Consider the following 22,876-nt stretch of genomic DNA (forward strand, 5'->3'; position numbering starts at 1 on the left):
TCATTCTTTTCATGCAAGCAAGTTACGACACTTTTACGATCCTAATACTTCGCGATATGCATTTCAACGAACAGGCGGCTGCTGCATTCCAATTAATCTCCCCGATTGCTCACCACATGTGCAGTTTATTACGATCAGTGGCGGCTGGTGGTAATTTATCTAGGGTGTGCATTAGAGCAGATATAGGATGATTTAATTATATTATGTTAATCCTAATCCATGAGCGTCATATTTCGTCGTAATAGAGTACATAGCAAGCAAAACATATCACTGGTACACTTAACGCTTAAAATTGCATGAACAGAAATAATATTAGCATGTATGAAAATAATTATTCCCAACAAACCTTTAAGGCCGTTTTACACGGTACACGGAATTGCGCAGTCTGACGTACGTGTGAAGGCGCAATCAAAATTGCGTCGTGTAAAGCGGTGAATTGCTGGAACACATGCGAGAATGCGTGGATGCGAGACGGCAAAATAGCCCCTGTTTTAATTTCGTTCATGCATTCGCGCAATTCCACGCCATTTTAGAAATTAATGCAGCTCTAACCTGCGCAATTCCGTGTACCGTGTAAAACGGCCTTTACAAGTGACGGTAGTTGAAATTCATTACTCTATTCCTTACACCCTATGAGGAAGTAGTGTAGAAAACGGCTATACAGATGGCTCTGTAGACGGACTAGGATCAGGATCCTGGGCGCAGGTAGTGTAGGTGGCGGCTACTCCACTACACTACCTGCCAGTCAGTCACCAAAAACATGCGCGTGCGCATTCGCATGGTTTTGAGTCTGCTCCCATCGCCCCTTTGAACAGCACATACCCCCCCGCTTACCTCGTCCCGCCAGAGCTCCCTCAAGTGATCGCACAGACCGAAAATGCGCCCGGCATGATGCCACGGGATCGCACACTTGTAGAGCGGTGAATTCGAAAAGGAGATAGCTGTAGCATTCGGAGGCTCATGTTTCTTGCATATGCAGACAGTACTTTTATCCTTCGCGTTGCAAAGGAATAGTTTTCTTCTATAATTTATTCATCTTTGGGTGTGAACTTGCTAACATGCGTATACGCACGCGCCGCCACTGATTACGATACAACCTATACAGAACACATTCCGCCGGCGAAAAACTAAATGAAAGCCTATCATCTTGATCCGAGAGCCTCGAAAAAGCCTGGCAAGGGAATTCTTCACAGCTAACATTCATCTCTGATATTTTCTCGGGAGAATCCTTATCAAGGTATTTAGGGTTAACGTTTTCTTCTGGACATCGCCATCGTATGGCTTCGGGGTTTTATATGGGTATTCAGTACTGCGATCGTAAAAACAATTCCCAAATTTTCAGACCCATTTGGACTGACTGTTTTGGGCCAAAGGGCAAATAACGGCCCGTATTTTTCGGGATTTTTCTAACTAACTCCTCCATTTGAATAGAGAGAAATATAGCTAAAATTGGGAAGTTGATGGGGGAGTGACTGGCTACCGACTGCGTACACACAATAGGGTGGATTCCTATTATTTGTTTTATCGCCTAAATCGAAAGATTACACAGGCCAACAATGAAAAAACTTTTTTACTGAAAATACCTTATTCATATGTTTTTAAAGTTGCTGAATCCAACTATGATGGTTTTAAAGTTGTATCACACACCATTTATTCACATTTTACAGTTAAATTTATGAAATCAAGCATTTTTTTAGAATTTAACAGCTTTTTTTATAGCTATAATAAAAATTGAAAATGTAGGTCTATGAACGAAGATAATGGGGATTACTGTTGGTACTTCACCGAGAAGTTCAGTAGATAATGGGGATTCTGAAGATAATGGAGATTACTGTTGGCGCTTCACCGAGAAATTCAGTAGATATAGGGGATTCTGAAGATAATGGGGATTACCTTTGGTGCTTCACCGAGAAATTCAGTAGATATAGGGGATTCTGAAGATAATGGGGATTACCGTTGGCGCTTCACCGAGAAGTTCAGTAGATAATGGGGATTCTGAAGATAATGGGGATTACTGTTGGTGCTTCACCGAGAAGTTCAGTAGATAATGGGGATTACTGTTGGTGCTTCACCGAGAAGTTCAGTAGATAATGGGAATTCTGAAGATAAAGGGGATTACTGTTGGTACTTCACCGAGAAGTTGAGTAGATAATGGGGATTCTGAAGATAATGGGGATTACTGTTGGTGCTTCACCGAGAAGTTCAGTAGATAATGGGGATTCCGAAGATAATGGAGATTACTGTTGGTGCTTCACCGAGAAGTTCAGTAGATAGTGGGGATTCTGAAGATAATGGGGATTACTGTTGGTGCTTCACCGAGAAGTTCAGTAGATAGTGGGGATTCTGAAGATAATGGGGATTACTGTTGGTGCTTCACCGAGAAGTTCAGTAGATAATGGGGATTCTGAAGATAATGGGGATTACTGTTGGTGCTTCACCGAGAAGTTCAGTAGATAGTGGGGATTCTGAAGATAATGGGTATTACTGTTGGTGCCTCACCGAGATGTTCAGCTAGCGATTCGTCGCAGAAAAAGCTACAAAAAAAGCTTCAAGGAAAAAAGGGAAAGAAATGTAGACCAATTCCACTTGACAAGTCAACCCTGTATTATCACGCTGTAGTAAATACAAACAATTTTATCACGATGTAGTGAACAGTAAATACAAACAATTTTATGGTGTAAAACAGTGTTTCATTGATTTCCCTCTATGCCGTGTTGGGGTATTAGACTTAATATTAAATACATATCGCTTGGAAACCATGGGTGATACAAAAAAACTATGGCCAGGTTTGGATTCAGCACATCAAAATCTATAAAGATCAGCTATTAAAATAAAAAGTTTTCAAAAACATTTTTGTTGGCCTGTTTTATTATTCCTGGAGTACGTATATCACGCTTTCAGATTTTTAAATGAAGATATCTATTTTTCGCGATGAAATGAAAAGTGAATATTTTCAAGCGCGCGAAAACGCGATGGCTAAGTATGAATGCTGGGAAAACCCCGTGTGACGTCGTTCTGGTTCCCTCTGTCGCAAGTGAGGTGACCTTGGGGCGAGGCTTTCAGCGCTGATACAACGCAGGATGCTAGCAGGTAGCATAGTACCCTGCTAGCTGGTAGCGCTTGGCTTAAAATAAGGATTATTAATTCCCTATCAAACAAAGGAAACTTTCCGACCTAGGCAATTTTAATAGGTGATCATTAAGACATGTTTACCTGAGCTCTGTGCCTCATGCATGCATTGGTAATCTCAGACGATGTAAAACTCCTATTTCCTCGTATATGAACTAGGTCCCTCTGACGTCACGTACAGTGGCATTGCATAGGCGCCAATCTGGCCTGTTTCAAATGAGGTATGAGGGTGAAGGATAAAATTGACCCTTGCCATTCGTCTAAACTGATATTTCTAAAACCAAAAAATTGTATATTATGAATACACTAATGGTGGGTAGCGAATCGCAATTAATGCCTTTCGTTTTCTTTGATTAAAGAAACTACTCTATTAATTGCTTACGAAATGTGTGTGTGTGTGACCCTCTCTCTCACACACAATCACTCTGTTGCCACACTCAGGGCCATTTATACCATAAATCGTACTTAGCCTCGCCAACTGGTTCCTCCAACCTACACACTAGGGTAATATATGTGGACTGAGTCCATTTTCTCTCGGCCAGGGATCAAAATTAATCCTTAATTTCCTCTTTATTTGAAGAACTAAAATGTATTCTGACCAGCGAAGAAAGATGTGTAATTTTAATCATCCTTCGAATTCATCAATCGAATTTTCTCAGACCCTCAAGAGTTTTGATCCAAGGTCAGGATATTGCTGTGCTTTACTTGACGAATTATCATCCTGGCGTTTTTTATAAAAAGTGTCATTCTGTCAAAACTAAACTCGAATCAATGATGAGTGCTTACGAATTCATTCCATAAGTCCATAAATAATTTTCACTTAGAAATATTCTCTCTTCTGAGGAAACAAATTTTTTTCTGAATATCTTCTTCATTTTAAGGTACGCTGTAACCGGCAACGATGCTTTATTTTAGCTATCCCTCGAATGCGTCAACCAAATGTTCTCATGCTCCCACGGAGTCGTGGCATTGTTGTACCCTTATTTGATGAGTTAGCGTCTTGGCGCTTACTACAAAAATGTCTTCTTTCAATGCTATACACAAATCAAGGATATTGAATTGATCTTTGTGAATTTATTACCTCAGTCCCTCACTTGTAATCATGTTTCATAAAAACTTAATTCATCAAAGAACTGTCAATCATTAAATTTATCACATCATTTCATTTGCATAAATATTTACGTCTACCTTGATGTTTACTCCTTGAGGTTGTTAGTCATTTCCAAGAAATTTCAACATCCGCCATTCTTAAAATAATTGTTCGCTAAAACATGCGTCACACATTATAACTAGAGATACTGGAGAGGTTTGCTCACATGAAAACAATGAATTACAACACGGAAGTAAAACATTTCCATCTACAAGCATTGAATATGCAACGCTACAAATACACATTCATACGTGAAGAAGTAAAATGGCGCCATCTCAAGGCCAAAGATCACCCATCAAGGTGAATAATTCCATCAAGCAACAATGCAACAAATAATATAATTGACACTCGACGATAATTGGGACTCGCTCAAAAAGGACTTTCAAGTTGTTGTCAACATGTATTTACCACTTCAACACGTTATGGAAGACAACCATTTTATAATTAATCTTGTTTTCATCAAGTTTAAGTACACATTTTTTACTTCATTTTATTCCATTGAAAGTATCTTCCATGCAATGTTTTTGTTTCAGTGAAATGAATAAATTTTACCTATGTCTTCCTCCGGCCAAACAGCCCTGGCACAACAGTATTGGTCATGTATTTCGCAAATGAAAATTACTGTGCATTGTATTTATAAATTGTTAACTGCTAAAACTCAAATATTGAACTCAGTTTTACACTCAAGGCTACGTGGTCATGTTTCTTACTATAGAGGACTTTCTTTCTGAATGCAAATATACATTAATCAAAGAAAAAGCTCCGGCACTTAAATTAATGCATTTATAAACCTCATTTGACCTTATGACATCGATCGGAGTATCATAAACATTCAATTGCTCATCCTGCACACTCTCGCATGTTTACGTTATGGTTACTAGCAAACCTACGATGCAGATATTATTGCAACCTCTTACGATTTTTTCATGCTTATTTATGATGCAGTTTAAAGTACCTAATATGTGAAGAGCATTGGTAGGTATTTATGGGACATTAGCAAACATTTACCGAAAGACGTAAGACCTATTCCGTCAGAAATGTGTCGTGTCCAGTGGGAGACGTTTCCCGAAAGAGAGAAAGATTCAAAATTGAGGCGCTCACTGAAACTGTTGAGTTCCCATTCGGCTGACGTCACTTGTTTTCTTTTAATCGCGTCTTTCTGCATGATACTGAAATATGCATAGTTTAGTTTCAAAAATGAATTCTTCCTCACCCCCAACGTAATTATTATACGCTATATACCTAAATCTTTTTGACAAATTTTTTCTTACTTCATATTTTGATATTTTTTCTTTATTCTCCGGTAATAATTAACTAAAACTACTAAAGTTATTAACGCAATGCACAATATTTAACTAATTCAGTGAAGCGTGCATATGATATTTTTCACGATACATGATTTTTTTCATGATTTACATATATTGCAGCGATATTTTTTACGTTACATACGCCATTCATTTCCCGTAGTTTTTATTAGTTGGACATACATCTGAGTTACTAATCACGCACTTTCTGTTTGGAGAGACAGCTTATTTCCATAGCATATTGAATAGCATTTGGATCCCATATGCATTGCGTCTTTCGTCCCATGACTCAACAACCCAAAGGTTGACATCACACTGATGCTCAAGAGTTGCCTGACATTAATTCCATAATCCACGCAACTTACTTGAACACAACAACCGCTCAGTATTTTAATTTAATAAAAGTACACAAGTGGTTAGTTGGGGCTCACATCCAGTCAAATAGCCTTTGCTGAATGGCAAAAGAATTAAAATAATCGTCAAATGTTTCCCATAGCAAGGTTGTTTACCTGAGCACTAAGCCATGCGTTCACTTGTTCTACAATTCGCTGGAAATCATATTTTGTAATATTGCATTTCTTACACTTACTTGTGTGTACTGAAGTAAATATTGAAGATCACTATTTAAATCTTAAGGCCGATTCATAGATAACATTAGTACTGAATATAAATTTCGATTCACGAAGAAATTATCTTTAGTGTCCATTGAAAGAAATTAGCGAGGAGCGAACGCAGCAATAATTCTTTTTCAGCACTATTATAATATCAAACTGCAGCTACGATTTTAACACTGAATTCGGCTGTTTCTTAGCCACATCGATGTCTTTCCCGGAATTCACCTCTCAATTCCACATTATATCCACGTTACTTTTCATTCCGAGATGTCCTTTCCTCAATTCACGGCTAGATAAAACAAAAAACGGTTGCAAAGCGCACGAAAACAATAAATGCGGCACTGAGCATTCGAAATTATCACACTAAAATTACTACCAAATAAAAAATTGACCAATCACCACTACGCTACTTCTCTCGGTATTTTTTCTACGAACGTCGCCATTTTCTATAGACGCATATATACTGGAAATCTCTCTAAGTAAGAGCACCGCACGTAGTATTAGTAGCTAATACGTATAGCCTACCATCGCGGTTGACCTCCGCTAAAGCCAATCCAAGATATTGTCCCTTGGATAAGAACCACAACACTAAAGAAAGCACGTCAAAACAAGGCTTTATGAAGATGAGAATTGAGTAAGTTCTTAAGTAATAAGTACCTATGCATATATTCCAAGTTCTCTATGTGAGGAATCGCTTGATATTAGTACCAATTTGTCGACATGGCTGTGTTTACGCTGTCGTGGCAGGGCTGCTGAGGGTGTAAGGCATTTTGAGTATGGCATTGGCAGGGTGCCAGCAAGGCATAAGGACGCTTCTCACTCCAGCGATAACTCCCCTCGCAGCGGCGTCGGACGGCACAACAGGAGAGCCAGGAGACACAGCGAGGAGGACCACGATGGCCGCGAAGCGGACTCTGCCGCCACGCCGCCTCGAGAACAAGTGAAGAGCGAATGCGCGCCATCGGCCACAACGCTGCAAGAGGACGTCGCCCTGCTCTCGCAAGAGGTAATTCCTTCTATTGCCCATTTGCATGCAATTGCACATTTAAGACTAAAAATACTATTAAGCACGTAGGGAATCGTGTCGGTGTGTTGGCATGACTGTTGGCTTCCCACCCCGTGAGTCCAGGTGCAAATCTCGGCGGAGGCAGAGATTTGCAGGAGACCATAGTCCGATACTTCTACTTCAGTATTTCACGGCGGGGTTTTCAAGTACAGCACTTCGATTTCCAATTACAGGATATGACAATTTACAGTAGATAGAGTGGTAATTTTTTTCGGACCCCCACAACGGGAGACTACCCTACTTGTTCCTATGCTGGATCCGCCACTGGCAGGGGATGAGAGTGAATCTTCGCCAACTACACACCAAAGTCATACATACACACCTATGATCGTAACTCTTTCCCATAATGCCCCTGCCATACGCCAAACCCCTCCTCCGCCCAACAACGCACCTCAGAACATGAGTCACGCAAGGTACGCTCATGTCACCAGGGGGCAAGTCTGTAACTTTGGGCGCCTCGTTTGGGAGATAGAGTTCTCGCCCAAAACTGTCTCCCGACCCAAGTCTGTACCTCGGCAGAGAAAACTGTTTCTCCCGACCGGATGGGAGACAACTCGCTCCGATGAGCAGTATGAAAAATTTCTAAGGCGAATCTGATATTGGAGCTTGATTTTCAGATAAATTAATCGTGTGCAATTTTAAAATGTCTGTAATTTTATGTCAAACTCAGTAATGCAAATATTTTCTTAATTGAATCCATAATAACCTCATTATGACATACTAAAGTCGGGACTACTTTTTTGACCGCGCACAGTGATTCCTCGCTTGCAAGGCTAAATTCAAGTGCCGGTAAATTTTGCTTGCCACCATGATAAATTCTTCATTTCGTATCAATTACAACCTCACCAAAGTTGAAAATTAAGAGTATATTTCAAATGTGAATACAACTTTTGCTCGCTGCTTGCATATTTCTACAAACATCTTTTGTGCCAAAATTGTGTTAATGTCAACATGACAACTCCCGTCAATCTTCTGCTGATAATCACAGTGCCAGTGGTTGCAATGTACAAAGTTTGGAAAGGTTGAAAAATATCGGCTAAGAGTTTTAATTATCAGTGCTCCATCGTGATTGAATTGTAAACAGTGCTATTACCCTATCGATTAATGTCTGACAGCAATGTAAACATTGTCAGTGGCGTGTTCACCTCCGTTGTTCATCGTAGGTACATTGACATTTCACGATCAAGCTATCAAGATCAAAGTTGGGTGTGAAGTTTCTTTTTCTAGTATATTAACGAATGATAGTGAGAAAAGTCACATGAGTCACTTTCGTGGGCTAATTTCTGCCTTTAAATCAGTGAATAAATAGTTGTTTTCATCATAACGAGCTCAGTGATTGTAAGTTGTTCGTGATGAATAAAAGAATGGTAGTGACTTCCAGTTTTTCATGATTTTATTTGCCTATATCTCACTTTATATTTACGGTGTGTGCTAGTATTTAGTTTGTGGATATTCATTTATCATTGAAGTACATTATAGCTTGTGTATGTGTTCACAGCGGAACCGATTCGCGATCTCACATGTTGTGTGCAGACGGTTTTGCTGAGCGGTCGAATTAGTGAAACCAATGAAATGGCGAAACTCTGTCACATTGTCATAAGTTTCTTTTACCAATGAGGGCATTCCTTGTGTTTCTCTAACTATCTATTGCTTTTCATAGGTAACTGCTTAGAAGTTATTTTCCAATATTTAAAAAAGTGCTTTTCTTGCGCTCTCTGAATTAGCATTAGCTATCTAAGCCTCGCTACTTAGACGAAAAGAATGCAGAGCAACAGACTATTGTTAGGATTGCGGTGTTTTTGTCTGTTTTTAAGGCTCTCCAGCTAAGTATTGGTGATGGATTTTCAGCAGGAAGAGAATCGGGCCATCGAAGGACGGATAGGACTACCTTCTTCTCCGCTAATGTCTTCCTCCCTCGCCTCAAACGGTTTATTAATATCCCGCAACAATTTCTCACTAGTCTTTATTGCCCCACTTCTCTTAAATGTACCTCACATACGAGCAATAATATTCTATGGTTTGAAAGAAAACGCGCCATATTGAGAAAATACAACAAAACACTGTCGAGATACGCACTTTCTCCGTGGGAGAAAGAGATACGTCGGGCTCTTGAGGGGGAGGTAGCTGAAGCGCCCGTCTGGGACGCCGGAAGGCGCTTGAGGGGGAGGTAGCTGAAGCGCCCGTCTGGGACGCCGGAAGGCGCTTGAGGGGGAGGTAGCTGAAGCGCCCGTCTGGGACGCCGGAAGGCGCTTGAGGGGGAGGTAGCTGAAGCGCCCGTCTGGGACGCCGGAAGGCGCTTGAGGGGGAGGTAGCTGAAGCGCCCGTCTGGGACGCCGGAAGGCGCTTGAGGGGGAGGTAGCTGAAGCGCCCGTCTGGGACGCCGGAAGGCGCTTGAGGGGGCTTACAGACTTGGGTCGGGAGACTACAGCCGTGTCCCAATCGGCCATTTGACTATGCCAATTCCAGAATTTAGCCATGACGCCATCTTGGAAGGATGTCCCAACTCGTTAGCAAGCATAAGGGAGGGAATTTAGGCAGCTAACGCGGCCGCCAGATTTAGGCATCGAGGAGTGCATCCTTCGCCCCACTTTTCCCATGATTCAAAGCGTGCAAAGCGTCTTCAGGAAGAAATCAGAGAAAGGGCATCATGGCTGTCAACAAGGGATAGTACTTGTTTGCAAGTAGTGTTGATATTTTGAGACTTGTTCTAATAATTATTAATTTTTATTTTGTTTATAATAATGAAATTGCGTTAATAGAAGTGTAATAATTACGGAGAAATTAGTTAAAGAGAAGGTGGCGTTAATTTTAATGCTAATTAATGTTTATATGCCTCTTATATATGTATAAGTTATTTTATAACTTTTTATACCGATCACATGTTATCTTTTGCTACCCTTTACTTTTTTAACGTGTTAAATAATGCTTATTGATGTTTATATGCTTCTAATATATACTTATTTATGTAACACTATGTCTAAATTCTTATTTATGTTACACTTTTTGTACATTAGGTTAACACCCGTAAGAATTCTTATTAATAAACAATTATTATTATATGTTATTGGACAAAGTCCCGAAATTGGAATCGGAATAAGTAACAAAAATTAAAATCTATAGTGATTATAAGATGATACCGAAACCTGATTTATGTACGTAAACCATACTTCAAATAAAATTTTGAAAATAATTCCCAAGTAATTCCCAAGGTAACCGTTTGAATAAACTAAATAGACCTGTTCTTAATAATACAAAACTAGAAATTAAATTGCTAAAATATAAGAAATTCGAAAAAGCACTTGGTTGAGAGACGATTGAAATATTACAAACCAATTAAAAGGAATATACGCTAACATTTCGCAACAAACTTAGCTAAAACCTCTTTAACAAAACCATAGAGTTTACATTACTAAGGAGGCCCCACTAGGTGGCGGCAGCAGTCATAATTTGAACACGGGTCCCGCGCATTAATTCAAACTCCAACTTTTGCCACTTGTGGCGCGACCGACACTACCATCCCCTTCATTTGGCTTGTTGTCAGTGGCGGCTTATGAGTGATCGGCTGTTATCATCCTCTGTGAGCCGAGAATTTCACCGATTTTGGTGTTTTTTTTAGTATTTCTCCACCAGTAAGATATTTACGAAATATCATGGGTAAATCTCGGTGTTTTGTGCCCGGATGCAGCTCCGGCTACGATTGGGAGCTGAGGGAAAATAAGCGGTTGGGGATACAGGACCATAGCAAGAATTTTTATCATACAGACTGTCCCAAGGGTCGTGTGTCATTTTTGACCTGTAATTTTAGTAGCTTTGCATGGAGAAATATTCATGAAAATTGTCACACTTGTGGGGAAAGGTCCTAAGTTTTGTTGAGTGTAAGCAAAATTTTACAAGTTTGACCTTTTGACCTCACAAAGTGGGTCCAAACCAAAAATTTGAATTTGCCTTATGGGGTTTCAATGTTAAAAAAATCGAGATAAACAAAAGTGTGAATTTCATTGACCAATATGTCAATTCTTAGGTTTTCGGACACGAGAAAACCGAAAATAACACTTTTATTTACGAATATTCAACCGTTGACCCAGTAAGGTCACCGTCAAGGTCATAAGGGGCAAAAGGAATAGCATACCAACAAACGTGTCGATCCATGGGTTTTGTAGGTTGCCCAAGTCATTGGTATTGTCCAAATACCCGTATTATTCACTAATTGACCTCCGAGGGTCACCACGGGGGTCAAAGGTCATAGAGTTAAAAGTCGGGCAATCATAAAAACCAAGGGGTCAAACCATAGGTTTTGAAGGGTGCCAAAGTCGGTTAGGCTGTTCGTAGATCCGTATTGTTGATATTTTGACCTCCGAAGGTCATAATGGGGGTCAAGGGTCATAGAGTTAAATCGGCCCACCATGACAGCAAAAGAGTGTAACAATGTGTTTTAAAGAGTGCCCAAGTCAGTTTTGCTGTTTTTAAATCCGTATTGTCGACTTTTAATTACCAGCGAGGGTCACAATGGGGTCAGAGGTCATAGAGGTATGTTTTGAAACAATAGGAAAACTAATGTCCCCAACCGAAGGTTGTTTTGTTGTTTGTTTCCTATTATTTCAAAACATACCTCTATGACCTCTGACCCCATTGTGACCCTCGCTGGTAATAAAAAGTCGACAATATGGATTTAAAAACAGCTGGCAGGAGAGCTGGCGAAACTGTTGTGGTTCTTCGACAACGGACGCGGATGCAGCCCGAAAGAATGCTGAACTCAAGTAATCACCGCGGAAACCTGCGTACGAATACCCTTGGCAGTCTTCGCGCATCCCACCCGAAATGGGCTGGCAGTAAAAGGGTTGATATTGTGTAGCGGTACGGACCGGAGCCGGCCCGACGCATCATGTTTTAACATCGCGGCTGGGGGGGTTACGTCTGCGCGCACACTCACAATTTTAGCATTTTTTTTGTTTAAGGAGTTCTATACTAGATTTATGTAAAGGGTTTATTATTTGTGTTTATTGTAGTATATTTTTTTATGTATGTGAAATTGTGTGAGAGTGGATTTCCGGGAGAGGCGACGCAGTGGTTCTCTCCCGGAATGCGTTTGAAAACCCGCCTTTCGGCCGGGGAAAAAGAGGGCGTTGTGGTGCACCAGAGGTGATTGTGGGTAGTGCAGAGTTTATAAAAGGGAGAGACGAGAAGGATAGCTCTCTCTCTCCTACGGTCTGACACGAGATAAGTCAAATAGTGGTGTTCAGTGACAAGCAGCAGCAGCCAAGTTACGGCACGTGGAGGAGGCAGATACGAGGACAGCTCTTCAGGGGTGGCGAGAACATCGGATAAAGGAAGTAAGCTTGGAAATTACCAAAGCCCGAATAGATCCTTTTGTGTCCAGATTGTTCCCCCCTTTGAAAGTCCCAAGTGTACTCCCCACAATAAGGCCCTAGTGAATTTACTGTTAGCTGGTCTTAGTCACGGCCCTGCAAGACTTAAGTGCGGCACGTGGTGAAGCTTGAGCATAATATCTGAATGTTAGTGTCACTTGGCGGATCATTGAGCCCGACTTCAAGACGGGTGGCCACGTGACCAGACTAACGCCCAATTTATACTTGCTTTGCACGGAAAGTTTTTTTTGTGTAAGTTTGATGTCACTATTTTTTACGTTGCTCATTCGTCAAAGAGCGTGGGTATAGTTTGTTGTTGGAAACATCATTTTTTTATAATCATTGAGAAAGTGCTATTGTAATTTTGAAAGAGAAGCCGAAGGTGCATATTTCATGTTGGAGGTGACGCCGATGGATTTTGGAACGGGGATTTATTGTGTGTGTTTGGGGAATACTTTAGTGTCAGTGTCAATTTTGGAACCTATGGTAGTTCAGTTATTAAAAATCAATTGTAAAAGGGATGTCATTGAAGTTATTTGTTTTGCTATTGCCACGATTTCCTTAAATCCTGTTGTAAGTGAGTGTGCGTGCAGGCACGAACAATTGGGGAACTTGATTTTAAGCCCGGATACGGTAAGTCTCCGTAGGGGCAATTTTCTATTTTGGGGGAGTGGAGAGTTAACAATCACTTGTACGGGGAGATATCGAACGAGAGGCGAGCGGGCGGCTCTCGCGGTTTGAACCGTTACAATTGAGACCCTCTGAAAATATGAAACCACCAATTGACAATTTGGTCATCTTTTGTGTCAATGATTTAGAGAATCAATGAGATTTTTGGCGTTTTATTTATACGCATGAAGGCCACTTGCTCTGCAGTCTGCCCAGCCATAATGGGTGAATAACTATTTTTGAAATTTCGCAGGTGAGAAGCGCCCTGCAGGTCCTCCAAGCATTGGCACACTCTTCCAACAACTGCCTGCACTGCTCCGGACACATCCAACGGCAGAGGACGCCCTCCCCGGGCAGCGGGGCTTCCGCAATGGGCCAGCCAGCCCTTTCGCACCCCACACTCAACCTGCTCTCCCCAAATACGGCGGCCGAGGCACCGCTCAGGCGCTGCTCCTCGCAGCCTCCGAACATGTTCTTGGTGACGTCAGGAGACGAGGGACACTCACGAAGAACTTCCGAGACAACGTCCGCGATGCCGAATGGACCCGATTGGGCCGCCAGGATCGGCCAAAGCACCCCTCCCATCTCCGTGCCCGTTCTTGCTGGCTCAGCCACATCGCTCAATGCAGCCGCATCCTCTCAGCACGCTGCCTCTCAATCGATGAAATTATGCCACCACGGCACCGCCATTGGCAGTCCCACTAATTCATTCCATCAGCCAATGCTAGCCAATATCCTCGTGATCACTTCGGAATCTAACGCAAACGTCAATGGTAAAGTGGGAGACAGTATCGTTAAAAGGCCACTCGAAGGGGACAAGCACGATGCATCAGGCGCAACTGTCAACCCCTGGGATGCAGAAGCCAATCTTCTGACTGGCAGGCCATTATCATCAGCAGCAGATTCCCACCGCTTGGACGGACGCTTCCATGCCGCCACATCGCAGCCCCACTCCTCGTCCTGCTCCTCGCCCACCAGCCCCTCGTACACTTGCACCACAACATGGGCCAACAGCAACACGTATCCATGCGACGTGAGCCGCCTGGCTTCCCACCCCCTCTGCAGTCCGCCACTTCCGCCCTCCATCCCATCTGCACTCGTCGCCCACACACCCTTTCCCACCGCGTCGCCACGGCATCAGCAGACCTCCCAACCGTCGGACACACTCCACTCCGATCACAGATTGGCCTCGCAGCGGAGAAGTTTGCCCCTCAGTCACCAAAAATCTCCCGTCCCACTGTCGAAGTCATTTCCTGCACCCGAAAACCACAACAGATTCAGTCCCAAATCAAATCCTCAAGCCTTTGTCAATCAGACGTCTTACGCAACAAGGGCAGACGAGAGGCTTCCACCGCGAGCACCACCGAGTGCGTGTCTGTCCAATGTCCACACAGATCCAAGCCACTCTGCCAGCTGCTGCGATTTTGCACACGCCAAAAACCTTCAACCCCGGTCACCGTGTGCAAAACACGGTAAAAGACACTCGTCTTCGTGCCTGAGTCTGGCGAGTCGCCAGCACAAGTCTCCCACTCCAAAGTCATCTAAAGGTCCCCTCAATAAAACACCTTCTCTTCCCACACTAAGTGCCTCTCACGCCAAACTACTTCACCCCACAGCTTCCTGTGATCATCTCGCATCTGAATCTTCCAATAACCCACAAGGGCTTGGATATACATCCATTCTGGCAAATTATTCCAGCTCCCTTTCCGTGATGTCACAAAAATCTCCCCCGCCTTCTGTGCCCAACAACGCGGCCGAGCAACCCTGGGAAACCCCACACCTCTCTTCCCCCAACCGTGACTCCCATCGCCATCCATCAGAATGGACAGCTCCACTTGACGTGCAACCCGCCGCCATTGCTCCCTATCAATGCATCACGTCCACCGCCTCGACGCAGACGGAAGAAGACTCGTGGATCCCATCATTTGTCGTCGCCAACAAACATAGGATACTTAAGATTCTCGGCATGAGCTTGCCAAGCAAAACAAAAACGAGGAGCAGACCGGCAATGTCACGTTCAACATCAGATCCGGTTCATCGGTCAAAATCTTTATCCTCACCGGCCAATCTACCAGCATGGACTTCCCTTCAATGGCAGAGGTGAGAAAAATTCATCGTAAAATATTTCAAATATATATATAACATTAGGCCCATTAACTTTACTAAATTACTAACTTAATGGCTTGACATATTTGAAGACCCATCTCTAGTTACTTATAAAATGCTGTCATCTGTTTTACGAATCATGTTTCCAGTGATACCCATTCAACAGTAATATCTAATGGCGCAATGATCCGTCTCCATTGATTTGCTCCCCATACACCTGCATTAAATGTCCCTTTCAAGTTTTCAGAGTGCAATTTGGATCATCCACTGGTGCCCCTACAGGCAGCCAGTGCTCAAATGCATTTATTTGTAGGTACCAACCATCACCAACAGTTTTTGGTGACAAATTGTACCAATGGAAATCATCATCATCACTGGTCAACAATCCTAGGATTGGTATGACGCAGCTCTCCACTCAATTCCAATGGAATTACTTTTGAATTTTAAATAGCAAAGAGTAGCAATAATTATGAGAGGAAATAGAATGGCTTTTGCTGATAGGGTAACAAATGGTCAGTCATGCATACATATAACGCTTTATTTGTATTTGGCTATGCATATCATTAGTAATGTGGTAAATGGGCTTAAACCCGTAAAATAAATATATCATAACTATTATTATCACATAGACAACAAATACTCTGAGCACGAAATCTTCAAACAAGTTAATATGTTTTTCAATACTTCGTCGATAAAGATTCAACTATTTTACATATTTGCGTATAGTAATAGAAAATTGGCCAATATTAGGGTGGTTTCCCATTATTTTTTATTGCCTAAATCGAAAGATTATTACTCCTGGAGTACGTATCCCACACGGAAAATAGATATCTATATATTGTCTATTTTCATCTATGAATAGATGTATATCTAATAGATATCTATTAGACATCTATTAGATGTGCAGGTGATAAGGGGCGATTTTGGATACATCTCCGAAAGTGTGTTTTAAAACGCGATTCATGAGCTATGGAAGCGATATAACATTTGATTTAGGGACAAATTTTTTGGTTCCTTACTGGAGTGATGGCGGACTTAAAAAATTCTGCGACGCGTAGAACGATGCGTGGCGACTATGCCAACTGTATCTATATATTGTCTATTTTCATCTATGAATAAATGTATATCTAATAGATATCTATTAGACATCTATTAGATGTGCAGGTGATAAGGGGCGATTTTGGATACATCTCCGAAAGTGTGTTTTAAAACGCGATTCATGAGCTATGGAAGCGATATAACATTTGATTTAGGGACAAATTTTTTGGTTCCTTACTGGAGTGATGGCGGACTTAAAAAATTCTGCGACGCGTAGAACGATGCGTGGCGACTATGCCAACTGTATCTATATATTGTCTATTTTCATCTATGAATATATGTATGATTCCATTGAATGGGCCTTAGTTTGGCTGTAATTAATTTATTTCCGAGTGTTATTTTAACAATTGTTATAATATTTCAAAAAAGCACGATTTCCTCATCAAAATCAGCTGGTGTAATGGTGAGCGCGTTTGGCTACGGAGTGGGGAACACAAGTTCAATGCCATGTCGCGGTATTTTTTTGTAGTTTCATTTTGATCATACGGCGACAATTTTTTCATTAATGTTACTTGCATCAAGCATAGTCATGAGAAATTTTTTTATAAATATAGATAAGTATGAAACAGATAATGGAATATCTAACAGACAACTACAGTAGACATCTAATAGACATCTACAGTAGATGTCTAATAGACATCTACCGTAGATATCTATTAGAACTGCTGCTATTTTGACAATAATATATCTAATAGATATCTATGATAGATGTCTATTAGATAACTATTTATCTATCTGTAGATATCTATTATATATCTAATAGATGTTTATTTTCTGTGTGGGATTTCACGCTTTTAGATTTTTAAATGACGATATCTATTTTTCGCGATTAAATGAAAAGTGAAAATTTTCTAGCCCGCGAAAACGCGACGCGCAAGTATGGATGTCTGGAAATTTCTCCGTGTGACTTATTTCTGGTTCCCGCTGCCGCCTTGTGAGGTGACCTTGAGGCGACTTGAGCGCTGATACGACGCAGGCTGCTAGCGGGTATCTGAGTACCCTGCTGGCTGGTAGCGCTGGGCTTAAATAAGTATTATTAATACCTTATCAAATGAAGAAAACTTTCCGACCTTAGCCAGTTTTAATAAGTGATTATTAAGACATGAGTTCAGCATTCTTTCGGGCTGCATCCGCGTCCGTTGTCGAAGAACCACAACAGTTTCGCCAGCTCTCCTGCCAGCGTCATCAGGTGAAGGATTCCTTCACCTGAGGACGCTGGCAGGAGAGCTGGCGAAACTGTTGTGGTTCTTCGACAACGGACGCGGATGCAGCCCGAAAGAATGCTGAACTCAAGTAATCACCGCGGAAACCTGCGTACGATTATGAAGACATGTTTCCCTGAGCTCTGCGCCTCATGCATGCATTGGTAACCTAAGACGACGTATAACTCCTATCTTCTCGTATAGAAACTAGGTCCCTGTGACGTCACGTGGAGTGGCATCGCATGGGCGCCAATCTGGCCCTTTTCAAATGAGGATAAAAATGGACCATTGCCATTCGTCTAAACCGGTATTTCTAAAACGAAATAATTTTTATATTATGAATACAGTAATGGTGGGTAACGAATCGCAATCAATGGCTTTCGTTTTCTTTGATGAAGGAAACTACCCCATTGACCTAAAAATTAGTTACTATAATATTCCAAAGATGTGTCAATTAGGATATTTAAGTACACCAAGCCGTTTAACCCTAATACGGGCAACATATTTTTCTGACGTAAACGGGCAAGGTGAATCCAATGGACTCTCTTAACTTTTGCTTTTAATTTAAACTATTAAACAGTGAAAAATATTACTTTTCACATCAATTTGTACGTATTGTGCACCTTAGAATCATATAACATAAAATTGTTATTTGTTTATCAAAAGTTTTACATTACTTATTAATTTCATGCATAGTCAAACAGCGAGTACAGTGGACTCTTTTGACTAATTGTTTCTGTTTTCACTGCATAAAACACCAAATATTTATCGTTACATGTTCATAGTGATAATTTTACATTATTTTGACAATTCAAACCAAATATTTGTAAAATGCACATTACTTTTTACATTTCGTGCAAACAGACTCACCTTGCCCGGATTTGTGGGAATTCAGGGAAAAAATATTTCTAAGTTACTTTGATTCCGAAAGAAGTTTGAATTACTCTAATTTATAGGAAATATACCATTAGAAGAAGTAAAAAAATTACAACATGCTGACATTTCAATAACATAATAAAATTCTCAAAAATGTGATGCGATGAGTCCAAGAGACTCACCCTGCCCGTATTAGGGTTAAAGCAATTTGAACCAAGCACCTCAATTGGTAAACTCCTATGGGTATTTCAGATCCTCATCCGCACTTAAAGACCTTAACTAGTAGCATTTAATAGTGACGGGCTTTCTAAAAGGCCTTATCCAATAGCACCTCGTAGTGACGGGCTTTCTTTAAGGGCTTACATCAGCGATAGGTGCATAGTTCAATTGTTCTTAACAACCAAGGTTGCCTATATCACAAGATTTCGTTTAGTTGTCCAAATAGATAATTTTTCAATTTTTTTAAATCAAACATTTATGCATCATAAAATTATGAAAATACTTTTGGACTATGTCTCCGCGTTAATTCTTGGGTGGCTCCAACGTCTCCCGGCCGATACTGGTCGCTTTCTCAAGGGATTCTGAAGAGTTGAGAATTTAAATTCTTTTATATAGTTATCTGTGTCAGGTGGTGGGGGGAGGGGAGCGGGAGGTTGGAGGAGTGGATTGCTGATTGTTTATTCTCACTACGGGTTGCCAAGTACGACTAATTATAATGCCGGTGTCCCTGTTGAAATCGTTCTTTTCCTCTTTGGATATTTCAATTGCTTCTCGGATGAGTCTCTGTTTAAAACCTTAAACTTTGGCAAGGATTTTGGCTTCCTTGAGGTCGATTGTGTGGCCAAGCGCTGCGTGTTCGGCTACCGCGGAATTTGTTGATTGCCCCAGTCGAATCGCTCTCTTATGCTCCTCTAGGCGTGTTTTGACTGATCTGCCTGTTTCGCCGATGTAGTTTTTCCCACAGGTCTGGCATGGAATTCGGTAGACTAACAGTATTCGAGAGAGGACGCGTCGCGACGTCGGACCGCCATCAAACCGACATTGGCCCGACTTCCAACTTACACCGGCCCAACATGAAGCCGACATAGGCCCGACCTGAATCCGACATGAAGGCAAAATAAGCCCGACATGATACTGATTTAAGTCCAACATGAAGCTGACGTATCCCCAACACTAGACATAAAGGCCCACCATTGTATTGACTTATCCCAAATGTGATATATTCATTAGACATTAAAGGCTCCAGTTTGAATCAACCTAGGAACAGCAAATAGAAGTTATATGAAGTCCACAAACTTATTCCACAAACCAACATACAATCATTGAAATAACTTAGTAGTGCAAGATGAATTTGAAGTACCAATTACCAGAAGCAAGATCATATGTATGGAGTTAGATGAAATTAATAAATATATTTTAAGTACCTATTTTCAACAAAACCCAAGCAGCATTTTGACGCTGGTCAAGAGTTGGTAAAACATTAATTTAATTCAAAGTAGGAATGGAAAATACAAATATAAAGCCTATAGTAGTGAAATCATGCGTCATCCACTTGCACAAAAATTATGCTTTCGAAACTGGAAAGAGTAGGAACGAAAAAACACTTACTTCGTAACTATAATATTTAATAAAATTCTATTAAACAATTAAACAACTACACAGCAGATTTTGAAAGTCTTCTTTGTCCCTGTCTTCTTCTTTGTCTTTCGCACTAGTCAACTCCCTCATGCACGCCTGAATATGTATCCATATCAGAGTATGTGGTTAAAACCTTCCTAGCTGATTCTTTAACAGTAAAACATGGCGAAATTACTTTTCTTGAGCTGGGAACCAGATTTAATTAGATTAAATAAAAACCTGCAAACCCTTAATTTTAATTGTTAGGAATAAAACGAGAGAAGATAGGCTTTTCTTTCCCTTGCATTTGCAAATAGTGCAATCCTTCTTGTCTCCTCGGAAGGGTATCAACCGCTGAACTACTTATATTTCTTTCATTAGCACCTTGCTGAGTAGATTACTATAATTTCTATAAGCCAGATTTTAAATTTATTCCATCGTGAGCTATTTTTATCCAGTGGATTTCTTGAGCGTGTATTGTCCGCGCTAAACTCTAGTAGACCTACATTAAAATAACTCCATGACATTTCATTGCATTTTGACGTTATGCATATCATTTGGATAATTGTGTTTCCTGTAGAATAATTTTAATACAATTTCCAGATCAGTTTTTGGCGTTAGGATAGCAGTTGACAGAGTAAGGACAAAGAAAACAGTTTTAACGCCAAAACTAATATAAGGAGCTCCAAATATTACCATTTAAGCCTACCATGGTTCAAAATTTTACAGCGCATTCTTTTTGTCATGATCTTTACTTCGTGAACGTATTCTCAACCAATATGCACCTGGGCGCCGGGAGACGAAAACTGTTGTCTCCCTAATCATATTTCCGGGACGATTCAAACATCACTGTGCTAAAATCGACACATTAATTTTTTCGCATTATTTTTTCTGCAAAAGCGCGCTGACTCAAGGCAGGAATCTGTACATTAGGCTAATTTATCCCTATTTTAGATATCCCAGCTGAGAAGAATCGCCCTATTTTAGATATCCCAGCTGAGAAGAATCGCGCTTTCACAGAGAAAAATATGATTTGATAAATTAGCCCTGAGGATGGAACACGACTCGTGTTCCAAAACGTCGGCAGAATGGAGGGAGACCACCCGGCTGGAAGCCCGAATAGCCTTTTTCGAATATATTCGCCGGGAAAGCATCAGATTTTACTTCTAACTAATATGAATGTTATTATTAAAAATCTACTCACCCAGGTTCTGATAAAGAAGTTTATCGTTTGATACCCTCTCCAGAGATTTGGAAGGATTCCACAAAAGGCAAACAAAACACCGCACTGACAGATAGCCATTGATTCAGCCCAATGCAGATGACTGCAACTCAATTTGGATGATACGTAGTAACACGCGCGGAGTTTATTAAACCACTGCAACTATGTACTCTAAGGTAACACATAAGGTTAGCATTCATATTGTTGTTGTTGACAACGAGGCCAGAAACTCTTTTAAGGGGCACTACCTTTGACTTTGCCATTATCTAGCTTACTACCACTCCCCCGCTATTATGTGTCACTCTAGAATACACAACTCCTGCGTATCACTTATCTGAACTATCTGCAAAGCCATGAATTTGAACATTCACTGCAGAATCAAACCTTAGGCATCTTAGGAATCTTACTTGGCATTAGCAGGTCTCGGCGAAATACTTTCAACACGCCATTCGGTGGGACTTTATCCCATCCCGCCCCTATTTCCCACAACTACTGGATAATACATTTCCCAACGAACAAAACTGGTGCGATAAATTACAACCAGGAAATTGCCCTTTTTGTTACGGCCCCGGGAGAATACTGAATGTTAAACGAGAAGCCACCCAGCTTTGTCTGCCAAATGACCCCTAATATTTCCCCACGTAGTCCTCTACGTTTTCTTCAAATGAAAAGGAATCTACATTTTGGGCATGATGCTCCCAAGGTATACCATCTAATATAGCAGAGCAATTTCTCACCCATTATCGCAATTCAAATCCACTCAAAGACAACAGCTTCATCAACTCGTCTGTAAGCATGACCGCTACCTCGGTTGACTCTACCGATATCACAATGTCGCCCATATATCTTTTAAGGGCTTGCGATGCCCCCGCGTAGGCAACCCAATCATTCTACACTTGTTTATTCAACGTTCTAATTGCCAATACGGTGCTGATGTTAGAGTTGCGAGATTATATTCAGCAATTGGAAAGTAACTACTTGCCCTCAAAAACACTCTTTGAAAATCATAATGCCTTTCACTGATACCAATGTCTCTGTACATTTGACGGATGTCCGCGATAACAACTACATTGTGCATTCTAAACGCTAACAAAACATCTACGATATTCAACTGCATTTTGGGCCCAGTATACAATACCTCATTTAATGATGGCCACTTTTCGAATTCATGGAGGTATCGAAGACCACACGAAATATTCCCAGTGCGCCTTCCCCGCGATAAATACAGTGATGTGGGATATAGACCGGTTCTGGAATTGTTGGTGTCATGGAAGCTAGAATCATATGACCTTGTGACTCGTAATATGCCATGAAGGCATTATAGTATTGCCTGAGTTTGGGATTTTTATCAGGACGCCTTTTAAGTCGAATAAGCCGACGCAATGCAGCATTTCGACCATTCCCCAAGAGCGGCGCATCATTTCGAAAAGGAAGCTCCACAACGTAACGACCAGATT

General features: G+C 41.1%; 1 protein-coding gene across 1 annotated transcript in view; it reads left to right on the plus strand.

Annotated features, from left to right (window-relative positions):
* The window catches only part of LOC124164280 (potassium voltage-gated channel subfamily H member 4), a 561,414-nt gene that overhangs the window by 519,277 nt on the left and 19,261 nt on the right, over nt 1–22,876 (plus strand). Inside the window, exons 16-17 of the mRNA XM_046541531.1 lie at nt 6,945–7,203; nt 13,552–15,398. Of these exons, the coding sequence (XP_046397487.1) occupies nt 6,945–7,203; nt 13,552–15,398 (2,106 nt within the window). The remainder of the gene's footprint in view (nt 1–6,944; nt 7,204–13,551; nt 15,399–22,876) is intronic.

The sequence above is a fragment of the Ischnura elegans genome, chromosome 8 (assembly GCF_921293095.1).
Source record: "Ischnura elegans chromosome 8, ioIscEleg1.1, whole genome shotgun sequence".
NCBI classification, from domain to species: domain Eukaryota; kingdom Metazoa; phylum Arthropoda; class Insecta; order Odonata; family Coenagrionidae; genus Ischnura; species Ischnura elegans.